This window comes from Fundulus heteroclitus, chromosome 18 (assembly GCF_011125445.2).
Source record: "Fundulus heteroclitus isolate FHET01 chromosome 18, MU-UCD_Fhet_4.1, whole genome shotgun sequence".
In the NCBI taxonomy this organism is placed as follows: domain Eukaryota; kingdom Metazoa; phylum Chordata; class Actinopteri; order Cyprinodontiformes; family Fundulidae; genus Fundulus; species Fundulus heteroclitus.
Window position 1 is genome coordinate 32,755,057 of NC_046378.1, and position 12,585 is coordinate 32,767,641.

The 12,585-nt window shown below is 38.8% G+C and overlaps 1 protein-coding gene across 1 annotated transcript in view; it reads left to right on the forward strand.

Annotated features, from left to right (window-relative positions):
• Window positions 1-12,585, forward strand: part of gbe1b (glucan (1,4-alpha-), branching enzyme 1b) — a 180,101-nt gene that overhangs the window by 91,896 nt on the left and 75,620 nt on the right. The window contains exons 8-10 of the mRNA XM_036149447.1: window positions 498-613; window positions 1,498-1,625; window positions 1,894-1,992. Of these exons, the coding sequence (XP_036005340.1) occupies window positions 498-613; window positions 1,498-1,625; window positions 1,894-1,992 (343 nt within the window). The remainder of the gene's footprint in view (window positions 1-497; window positions 614-1,497; window positions 1,626-1,893; window positions 1,993-12,585) is intronic.

Consider the following 12,585-nt stretch of genomic DNA (forward strand, 5'->3'; position numbering starts at 1 on the left):
TTTTGACCACATGAGTTGGTGGCCATTTTGACCACATTGCATCATGGGTAACGTAGTCCGTTACCGCTTTCTGTCACGTCTGAACTGGCACAACAAATGATTTATCCCATTTTCAAGTAAGAGGGCTAAATTCCATTGTCCAAGTGTGGTATGAAATCCCATCAATTCAAGTGCACCAGGATGCCTTCATATACATAATATTTGCACTGTGAGCTGATGGAAATCAGAAAGCCACCGATTTTTCATCATGACATCTTAATATGTGAAAGACATAGTTCTGTATATTGTTAATATTAGCACCGTCTGCTGTCACCGCCGCTCCCTCCCTGGCATAATTGAGCTTCGGTTGTCAATATGCGAATGTCCTGCTTTCGAGGGGAAATTAATCTCTGGTGACTAAAATTCATGATGAGATGTGTGAATAATTCACAGCCTCTTGTTTATCTGACCTTGAATTGTTTTTGTGTTGTGCCAATTGTGTGTGTGACCACTACTAGCTGGGAAGTGCTGCGTTTCCTGCTGTCTAACCTGCGCTGGTGGTTGGAGGAGTACCGCTTCGATGGCTTCAGGTTTGACGGCATCACCTCCATGCTGTACCATCACCATGGCATCGGTAAGTTTGGTTAACCTGTGTATACCCAGGTCAGGCTGGCTCTTTTTTGTAATTAATGGTGCAGTTTTTGAATTCTAAGAGGTGGAAAACGAATTTGGAAAATGGGCTTATCCAACATATCATTTTGGAATATTTCTACATAAAATCTCCCAGTTAAAAAAAAAGAAAGTAGTATCTGAATTTGGGCGTTATGGATGAGAAGAGTATTTATGGTACTTTGCAAGTACATATACTGGAATTTTTTGTGAAGGATCAACACAAAGTAGGACATAATTTCAGAAAAAACAGGACAGAAAATACATAGTTTCCCCTTTTTTTTTTTTTAGAACAATTTTAAAGGTATGTGTGCATTGTCTTTCAGTACCCTTCACTTTAATACCCAGAAATGAAATAAAATCCACCAGTGTATAATTTGATCTCAGCATAAATCCCACTGTTCCTTGAAGGCCTCAGAGGTTTGTTGGTGAAACCTACAAAAACCTAAAACTTCTCAGTTTGCTTTCATTTAGGGGGTATATATAAATAAATAAATAACCTTTTCAGTGAGTGAAAACAAAACATTACAGACTTGTATAATTTATCTTCTACTTCACCACTATGTGCTCCTTTGAGTCGGTCTATCCCACAAGATCTGAATAAAATGCTTTAAAGTTTGTAGTTGTTATGCAACAAATGTCGAGAGGTATGCAAACTTTTGCTAGGAACTGTAAACCAGTTCCATTGGAATTGAAAACTTTAAAGCTGCCAGAACATAATGCTTGAGGTAAAATTTGACAAACAGAGGAAGTTTAACTGGTTGCATCACTTGAAAAAAGATCTGGTCAGTTTGGAAGTTTGGGTGGAAAGCATGATGAGTGTTCCCTGTGTGGGTGTTTACGCTTCAGGCACTGGCTTCAGCGGGGACTACAATGAATACTTTGGCCTACACGTTGATGAAGAATCTTTGGTGTACCTGATGCTTTCCAATCACATCCTCCATACTCTTTATCCGGACTGCATCACTATTGCAGAGGTAAAAACACACATTAACATCTAATTTGCAAAATGTACTGCCTGTAGCTGTTATTAATTAAAAGCACTTATTAGGCAGGCATATCATTCTTATTTTTTTTTGGTTTCTGTAATTAAACGTTAATGTGAAAAAGATCTGGAGCAGTGGTATTTGGATATTTTTTTTTTAACTCTGCATACAAATCATCCAGCCTCTTGTGATGGGATTTGGGTTTACTTGGAGGGAAACACAAAAAAATGTGATGTTACACAGTAAGGCTTCTCTGCAGGATGTGTCAGGGATGCCTGCCCTTTGCAGAAGAGTGGAGGAAGGAGGACTGGGCTTCGATTATCGGCTGGCAATGGCAATTCCTGACAAATGGATTCAGGTAGGAGGATTTTGTTCGCTAAAATCTATTTAACCTTTGTTTATACAGGTTATCTAATTGAAATCCAGGATCTCATTTACAAGTGAGACTTGTCTTGACAGCAACAAAAAAGATACAAACACAGTGACACCATACTGGATTCAGATGAAATAACTGAGTAAAATATGACGTAAAACATCAGCAAGTTTCATAGCATGATTTCTCGTAATAAATGTAAATTATCCCAGGGGAATCAATGTGGAAAGTTTTAGATCCTATTGTAGTCTTCCAAGTTGATCGTGGAGAATAAGAAAATGCAAGCGTAATGTATGTGTCTGGACTGTCTAAGTGACATGTAGGAGGATAAATAAGGCAGGGACAGCCCAAGCATTGCTTTATAGATGAAAATGTACCAATGCATGAGTCTACGTGTTGATAATGATAGCCAGTTGACCTGAGAGTATAAAGTACATTGGTAAGTGAGAGATTTATAACCTGTTATGGACCATAATGTTACATAGGAGACATATAGAGAGAGGTAGCAGATGCATTCTTATAAATAACATCACAGTAATCTAACAGAAGCAGTCAGGTCATTAAGGCAAGATGTTTCCTTTCAGTGAAATAAAAGCAAGATCTATTTCTGATGAAAAAAAAACATACTTTGATCTTTAACTTCTCTACAACATTTTGAATACTGTATTTTTCGGACTATAAGGCGTACTTAAAATCCTTACATTTTCTCAAAAATTGATGGTGGGCCTTATAATCCGGTGTGCCTTCATAAATGATTACCATTATTAATTACTTACTGACCAACTTTATGTGGTACAATGCGCTCGAAAATGTGTAAGTACGACTTAAGCGACGGGGCTGCTCCACTAAATGGATATGTGGAGCATTACGGTACACTCTGTCACCACCTGCTCGGACCCCTGAGCTGTCTACAAGAATGCCTGACTGTAATGTCAAAACTAGATGTATATTCATGTAAAGACCCCCACATTCTCGGGCATAGTTCATTCCGCCGAGGTCCGCGTGTACAGGTTCATGCACAGCTCAATTTTCACGACTTCTCGGTGTCAAGAAGTCTTTACATGAAACAGTTTTATACGTGACACTGAGCTTGATACAATGAGTTGCTCCAAGCAGGCGGTTGCATGGACGAGCGACATCACAGTTCCTCTCTGTTCTCACTGACATATGTGAGTCTGCTGGAAAAGAAACGGCTCTAGGTGCTTAGCTAGCTAATGAAACATTTTATTATTTGTTCCGCCGCTTCATCCCACTGGCAGAAAGTGTGGGAATTGTAGGAATTTGCCACAAGAAATGTAGGCAACAGTACGTTGGACAATGAACGGTAAAACGTAAACGGACAGTCAGCGCGGAGTCCACCAAGCTCACAGTATGCGCACATTATGCCCAAATTTGTGGAGCCTTTAGGCAGCCCACGGCCATAGTACACGCTAGCAACAATAAACCTAGTTAGTTAATTAATTCTAAAAGTTACGTTTATTTTGGCCTTATGTTTTACACAGGCCAGTTTAGTCCAACTACTCTGTCCTCCCGACAGACATGGATAGAGAGTGCTGTACATGACGGGGCGAAGTGATATTACACACTTGGGAAAGATATTTAGTGCGCCTTATAATCCGGTGTGGCTTATGTGTGGACGACGACGCATTTAGGCGTATTGGAGTAAATGGATCACATTACAAATGCATACCAAATATTAAAAATGTTTATAAAGTATCATTTGTAAAAAAATTAAGCTTTCTTTTTTCCTTAAATTTTCACAATCTTCCACTACTTTGCAATAGTCTTTACCATAACAATTAAAAAAGATACATTAATGTTGCAGGGCAGTGGAACTGTGTCTAGGTGGCCATGCACCATTTTAAACAAATGTTGTTGGTTTTTTCAATGAAACTGATAATGAGGAATGTGTTCAAGGAGGTACATAGGTCTTGTTTTTAGTTGTTTTTGTTGTTGTTGTTGTTTTTTGGGCGGGGGGGGGGACAAGTGATGTGCAACAGTGTCTTGATCTGAATATTTCTCCTTTGGTACCTGGGCCTGCACCAAGCCGGTTATAGTGTTTGTTTGCTCTATTAAAAGCTCTGCTAATTTAGCTTTTCCTTTTTTTTTTTCTCCTGCGATTCCACCTGCTGTGCACTAACATTCTTTACCCAGCAGAGACAGAGTTATAAATAGATGACTGACACATGTAATTGTTATTAAAAAAAAATCAAAGCAGTGGAATCACACAACCATTAAGGTTATATATTTTTGAGCACTAATTTTCTTCCTTATGCGTCGGTGTAAGATGCAAAGAAGAATAAAGATAAGTTTAATTATTTTAGCATGAAGGTCACCTATTTTCTGATCCACACTGATATTTCTTTATTTGGAGCTTTGAGAAAGGCAGACCGTCATCTCATATATTAATTGCTTCACATACTGTTCAAACAAAGAGTGTTATTAATATCATATTCATCTAGTCATCTAGACTGTGTTCATAAAGATTATGATCTTTTTTCTGTGCATTCCTTCTGATGTATCAGTGTCAGTTGAGTACAAAGGAAAGAGCAAGGAATGCCAATAAAGCATTTTATTTTTGTATTGTTTATGTATTATTGTTTTTACTTTTTAAGCAGAGCAGCCTAATTATCAATACTTATTTGTTTGGTTTTCTTGAACACACATGCTAAATTTAATTTTTTTAAATTTTTTTGGTGTGAATGCCTCTATTCCTTGAAGCGTGTGACCTTTATGAAAACTTGTATTCATAAGGTAAAATAATGTGAGGAATATCATTATTAAAGAACACTGGACGAGCATATTCTAACAAAAAAAAAACAAACAACACATTTTATATTAACTTCAGGACCCTTAGTGGCAGTCTGCGTGATTTGAACCAGGTACTTGTGGCCTTCTCAGTGCACAAGAGCGCTGCTCATTTATGTAATTTATGAGACTGTTATGGTGGGGTATTTGTTTTTGTTTTGTTTTTTGTACTGAAATGTCTTCTGTTCATAATATATTACTATAGATCTTGATGTTCTACTGTTTACATTGTTTATAAGATTCTTGAAATTGTCAATCCTTTTTTGTACCACACTTTTTTTCTTCCGCTCTTCCTTTTAAAAAAATATGCTCGAGTGAATCACTCTGTGAACAGCTAGCTTCTATATGAAAGGCTTTCTTTTTGCTTTCCGTCCTTATGGAGGATGTCAATGATTATCTGCAGGACACCTCAGGTCATCAGCCTTCCTAGTGCCTGTGTAAACAATAAGACATTACTGTAAACTTTAATTGAATAGTTTTAAGCCATAGGTATAAAAATGAATAGGAATAAATGCTTGAAATATACATTATCTCTGTTCGGTGAGTCTATATAATATATGAAATTCCCCTTTTTCAAATGGAATTACTGAAATAAGGTGCATCTAAAAAAAGGTTTTACTGAAAAAGTAGATATAGAGATGTTTTGATTTCATTTAATTAGATTTTGATTAATGTCCTCTTCTTCCCTCTCAAACTTATTATTTTATACATGAGAAGAAGGTTTTTGCTGTTTTTTATTTTTTTTTTTTTAATCACCAAACAACACCGCCAGAAATGACAAGATTATCCAGCGTGTTGCCACTCAACACTGCTTCTGTCTGCAGGGGAAATCATGGGCACCAAACATTCACAAATCCTCCAGAACTGTTGAAGCACCCTTTAGTTGGACACTACAGTCCAAATTACAACTGTAAAAGTCCTTAATAGCCCACAATAAGAAAACATTGTCTCTAGCTGTTTAGTCATCAAGTCAACAACTTTGTGATTTTGAAGCAAAGGAGGGGGGGTGGGGGTTAAGATGCATACCCAATCTTTCATTCACAGATAAAGCTGTTTATCTCAAATCTTTCTCCTGCTGTTTTTAGATGAGCTTACACACTGTCACAACGCCTTTGTTCTGACGAAGGCTTTTTTTTGATAAAAATGCCACCCATTTATTGTCGCTATAAGCACCCTGTGTTATTTCTTTTTTTTTTTTTTTAATAACCAAACATTATTTTATAAAGTAAATTTGAATAAAGATAGGCAGGGAGTACGTTATCTCTGGGGACGTGCTCGTATGGCATTGGCTGCTGGATGAATGAGAATCGTTTCCGCGTGTTTGTTTGGAGAACGTAAAGGCCCTTTTGCCTTCGTTTGGAAGAAAAACGCTGTTTGCGGAATAGCTAAGCAGGTTGGCTGTTGTAAGTTTCATGTAAAGCTTTTTTTTCGGCCACGGGGCCCACGGTGAATTTTAAAGTGTATTTACTCATATTTTCGGAAAGGTTTGGTGTGTGTGTGGGGGGGGGGGATTGGTGGAGATGGAGTGTGTGACCTCGGCTCAGCTTGCCTGCGCTACAGTTTCTTGTGTTTCCCAACGGGGGGAGTCAATGCATCGTTAATCAAGTCTGTCTCTCACAGCGGTTGGTTTTACTCAGCGTGGGGGGGTGGAGGGAGGAGAAAAGGAGGTGAAAGATTTAGTCCAAGACTTGACCTTCCTCGGTGATGCTGGAGCTAGCTGTGCAGCCAGCAGAGCTTGTACCTCGGAGGTTTCACTCGATTATTCAGAGATTTCTTCTAGAGACGTTGTTTTTGCCTTTACTTGCTGCATTGCAAGCGCTCTCTCTCTCTCTCTTTTTTTTTTTTTTTTTTGGTATTTGTTTTGATGCTACTCATTGTTGCATGTTTTAATTAAATTTGCTGGCTCCCTAAGGAGATTTGATGCTGGAGGCAGAGGCAAAATGTCCTCTATATCGGCGCAGGGAAGCATTCACATGAACATGCTGTGGTATAGTCAGTGAAGTGCATTCAGGGCTAGCCTCGCCTCTCCTCGCAGAGTGTCAATTAGGGAAGGATTTGAATGGACTGAAGTGGCGCCTCCAGTGAGGTATATGTTGCAGAAAAAGGGGGAGTTAAAGCGGGAAGGGAGGGCAAGACAGGAGGAAACAGAAGGGAAGAGAAACAAAGACGCAGAGCAACAGAGCTGCAAGCTTATTTATAGATTCTCATGTGTGCACGGATGAATCTCTCTCAGTTCTTCGGCTGGGGCCCCCATGCTGCGTTTTGTCCTCAGCATGACTGATTGATATGACTCATTTACTGGCTGCAGAAGGCTGGTAGGACCAACAGACTGTGAAAAATTAAGATGTCCTAATGAGAGCGACCAGATAAGGCGCGGCGCCACAAGTTTGGATGATTCGATCTGATTATGACCATAAAATGCTGTCACTCCTAATGGATAATGTTACAAAGCCCTCTAATTTAACAAGCACCCTTCCCTCAAGCTACAATAGATTGAGATGTAATTGAAACAATTAGAGACGGAGGAGAAAGAGGGCTCCGTGGTGGCGGCTGGGAGATGAGAGGTTGATGCAGAGAATTCGCCCGGCATCCCTCCGCTTCTCTCGGCTGTTCAACTTGAATGACCTCCGAGTCAATTGTCTCAATTTTTGCTTCTGTTCCTCCATTTATTTTAATTGAATGAAAATATCAGTCTGAACAGCTCCCCCTTATTAGTTTCAGGGGAGGGAAAGGAGGGGGGAAAAAAAATCCTTTTATTCTCCGAGTCACTCCGCTCTGTCCATCATGCCAGAAACATTTTCAATTAACATGACTTAATAAAATTCAGGCTGTCGGCAAGCAATGATGGAGCTCGGCGTGTTTGCGTAAACATGCCGCGGGCTCTATCGCCAGCCTTTAGCTCCGGCCCGCTCGGCTGGTGTCGCCCTCTGCGCGCCTGCTTTTAACAGCAGCAGCATTTCAGTTTTGTCCGGCTTAATTGCACTTTGAGGCCACCTCTGCGTAGTGTTAACAGGCTTTCAGCGAGGCTTTTTATAGCAGAAACTGTGACATGACCTAAAGTGGGCCTTTTTAGCCGCGCAAAACCCACTGCGTAGATGCTTCTGTGGCAGAACCTTCATTAAACTGTGAAGTTATGTGGTTGTTTGATTGTCCTGAGGATGGAGCAGTGTGTGCTTTTTTTTTTTTTTTTTTAAAAACGTCTTTTTCCAGCCTGTTGAAATTACTTTTAATGTCATAAACCGACCAGTTTCACCAGTTGCCAAAACCAAATCGATCTAATAAGTTATCAATACAATTGAGAGTATTATTGTAAGAATGAACACGTAAAATCAGTTAGTTAATGGTTATACATTAAACACTGTATCTTAATACAAATTAATGTGGATGTTTTACTAAATAAGAGAAAATAAGACAAGCCTATATGAACACATGGCTGCAAATTTCATAACTTGTTAAATGAGGGGTAAGATTGGATGTTCTCCTCTTCTTCTGTAATGATTAAAGCTGACAAAATGCTCAAGTTATGTATCTGTTTTATTTTCAGATATTGAGTTGAAGATTATTAAGATTGTGATGTTCAAGTTGGACTTATTTCTAGTCCAAAGAAAGGAACTTAGAACAGGCGATATTAAAACATAAATTAAATGTGATCTGACCGTGTCTAATTTGTGAAAACCTCATAGGGCTTTGCTAGCTTTCTAGAAAATCCACGCAAACATAAAAGATTGTTTGGGTCCAGAACAAAGTCTAGCAGAGTCTTAGTCAAAATAGACAAGTTGGCTTTGCACGCAATTGAAAGCAAACTTTTATCACAGCCGAAGCTCAAAAGGCAGGGCAGGACCCGGTGACCTTGGTGAGGCCCACTGCTTGCTTTGGTGAAGGATTTGCTCTTTCTTAATGAGGTTCAGGTTCTAAGATCAGAAAACAAAGTTTATGATTCAATGAACCCATGTGAGGCACCTCCAAACCCAGACTGGATGTGTAAGTAACCTTTGACAGTTATGCCGATGGGTTGGAGGCAGTCTGACGTGAACAAGTAGGAGAAGGCTGTTTGTTTGTTTTCTGTAACATCAGTGTATTATGCTACTTTATCAAACATAATTGCTTTTTTTAACCTTGAACAGTCTGGTTTTCACATTTAATTTTTTTTCCAACCTGTGCTTTATGCAAAGGAAAGCATAAAAGCAGTTTCACACTCAGAATTCTGCTTGATAAACATTCATTACTGAACTTAATTTGATTAATTTTGGATTCTAATCACATTTTGTCTAAGAGTCCAATTCGGCTGCAGGTGGCTTTCATACAAACAGATCGATGCAACAGCAGTGTAGAACGTCACGAAATATTAGCAATATTTAGAGAGTCATGCTTTGGATTCGCCAAATTAAGGGTCTGTTAATTTAACAGTTATGTGAAACATAATTTGTGTTGTTGATTTCTTCTGTTATTCCTTTTAGTAACACAGTAACTCAATGGTTTAGATCATTTAACGTTTTTTTACATAGGATAGAAATGGCCAGCATAAAGAAAATGAGCTGTTTTCAATTCATGATTTCATTTATTACAAAAAAAGCTATACAAACCAACCTGCCCATGTCAAAAAGTAATTAAATCATTAATTGACTGACATATAGCCTGGCTGTACTGTATCCAGATTACTGCCAAATCTGTGTAGTTAAGAAATAATGTAAAGAGTAATAAGATCTTAAAAAGTAACAATTCACATCTCGATTGAATAAACATCAAGAACAGCTGACCATCACTGACACAAATGAGTCTGGAAAAGGGTTAAAACGCTATTTCCAAGGCCCTGTGTACATAACATTTTGGTGAAAATGGAAATGTTCTATTGAGGTTCTACTGTTTGACAACATCACACTTTTTCTTTGAAAACGGATCGATTTGAAATCATGTTTCAGATTAAAAAGATTAGAAAACATCCCGGTCTCCCTACTTTCTGTATGGGGAAACCCTGGCACATGTGTGGTTTTACTACAATCAGTACAAATTAAGCTTGTATCCATACCCATGTTGTTGATTTTCAAAAAACGTACCACCTCCTGGTGACGTGGCAGGGAAATTATGCAATTTTTATAATTTCTGCTAGCGTACTGTCCTCTGAAATCACGTTTTAAAAGTCTTGTAGATATTTGAACAGAAACTGAAAAACAATCCTATTCTTTAATGGAGTGTTGTTAATGCACAGGGCCTGAGGCTTCATTCAGAATCCCAGCGAACCACGGTTAGAGGCACTGGTAAAAAAATAGTAATGGTGGCAAAGTTTCCCAGAAAAGGGAACTCTGTTAAATTTACTCCAAGGGAATCAACGGGTCATCCAGAGGGTCACAAAATAATCCAGAACAGCATCGTCATCAATTCAGTCCTCATTTGCTTCTGTTAAGGTCTGCGTTCATGTTTCAACAATAATAATAATAACAACAACAACAACAAAAAAACTGGGCAAAAATGGCACCCATAGGAGAGTTACATGGAATTAAACACTGCTGACGCAAAAGAACTCAAAGACCAAGTTCACATTTGCCAAAAAACATGTTGATTTCCACGAATTTTCGAAAAACAGTCTGTTGACTTACAGGGTAAAAAGGGGCTAAAAATGAACAGCACTTTAGAGAAAGAACATTATACCAACAGTCATTAGTGATAATAGGCAGTCATGGGCAGCCTTACATCTCTAGAACATTTGACAACTTGCCATAACTAATGGAACAATAAATTTTGTTCTCTACCTGAAAATCCTGAAAAAAAAAAAAAAAAATGTCCAGGAATCAAATTGTGATCTTAAGCCCATGTACTGGTAGGTCATGCAGCAGGACAGTGATCCAAAGCGCACCAGCAAGTCCGACTCTGAATGGTTTGTACAAAACAAAATGAAGGTTTTGGTGTGGCCTATTCAAAGTCCAGACTAGAACCCAATTCAGTAGCTGTGGATGAACCTCAAAGCTGTTGAAGCTCGAAACCCCTCCGATGTTGCTAAATTAAAACAAAACTGCAAATAAAAAATGATCTGAAGTTCTTCCACAGAGATGGGAAAGACTTATTACCATGTATTACAGATGTATGCACACATGGCTGGATTGGTTTGAAAGTGATCATTGGAGATGAAAAGTCAAAACCTAACAGTTAATGAAACATTCACAATATAGGAGTGGCAGTGTTTGTATGATGATATGATAACATGTCAACATACAAAAAAAAAAATACGAAAAATAAAAAAAACTGATGCTCAGATCAACCCAAAAATGTAAAATAGGGTCTAAAAGCTAAACCTTTCTCTGCCATTAAATCCTTTCCAGCTCTGTGTGAGAGCCTCTTAAATCAGTCACAGCATGCCAGTGGCAGCAAAATGACCTCATCCTGCACCGCAAGACTTTTTTTTTTATTTTATTATTATTTTATTTCTGGCTCTGTCTAATTAATCTGGGCACTCTGGTTGGCTCTTGACAGCAGGCTTGTAAAGTAAGATTTGTGCACTGCTCATTATCATTGATGAAGTGGAGTGTCAGCGGTGCCAGGAAGCTCGGCTGGCCGGGGCTGATGCGGGTGAGCTGGTGGTAGGGAAGTCATCAACCCGTTCACTCCTGTCTCTGCTCCGACAGTCCCACTCCAAAATTAATTGCTCCCAGACCACTTTTGCGGTTGAATTGAATTGTAATGATTCATAAAGAAGTGTAAAATGTCTGATTGTACGTGGATGTGGAGGCAGCCTTGATGATCTCTGGTGGTACTGGTGGTTAGATTCACTTGTTTAGCTTTTATAGCTGTTGGTGAAGAGGCAAAGGCCTTGAGAGGAAGTATAATTCTCAGCTAATTATTAATTTCCAAGTTTATTTGCTGAAAGGATATTTGTTTTAAAACATTAGTGCATTTTGTCTGGGACATTGAACTGTGGCCACATAGTTATAATTGGGCGTAGGTACAATATGTTGTTATTGGATTAGGGAGCGTAATATAATGTGTTATCACAATATTAACACAGAAACATAAAAGAAATATGCGTACTATAAGCTAATTGCTTTTAATTAAATCAGCTTGTTGTACTTTGGAAACCTTGTTAATTTATTAAGAGGGACATATGGCGCTTCTCTGATTTCAAAACATAGCCTATCCAAGTTTTTTCTGTGACATAGAAACATTTCTAGACTACCAAAATGGTCATTTCTGAAAGTAACAATGGCAGTGCGCAGCAACAATGGGCGGAGGGGCATGGCTATGTTGCGTTTTGCTCCATACAGAAGACTTCAGTCACCCAGGCACTTTATCTGGAAACCTATTAAAGGTATACTATGCAACCGGGGTTGATTTTCCAGCGAGGCTCCCCCCAGAGGGCGAAAGTAAAAGTGCACTATCATAAAGATGCTCAGCTGTTCTGGTTTCTCCGTCAACCCAGGCGCGGTTGTTTTGAGCTTAGCAGAAAGGCGAACGCAACGAAAAGTGGAAAAAACGGCAGTACAAACAATGACTAACACAGTGAAGGTATGAACATCAGGGTTTCCCGCAGCGCTATCTTGGCGAGGCGGCCGCCTCGCCAAACTCAAGCTACCGCCTCGCCAACATAAAAATTAAAGGGACTTTAAACCATAAGAATGGTCTAATTTTGTATTTTTTTTTAGCAATTGTGAAACAAGTTTTTTTTTGTTTCACAATGTTTCTTTTAAAATCTTGATGCAACCGGTCCATGCCAGGTACAATCCTTTTGGCGTTCTTTAAATGACAAACAAATGGCTTTGACCAATCTGTTTAAAAAGAAAA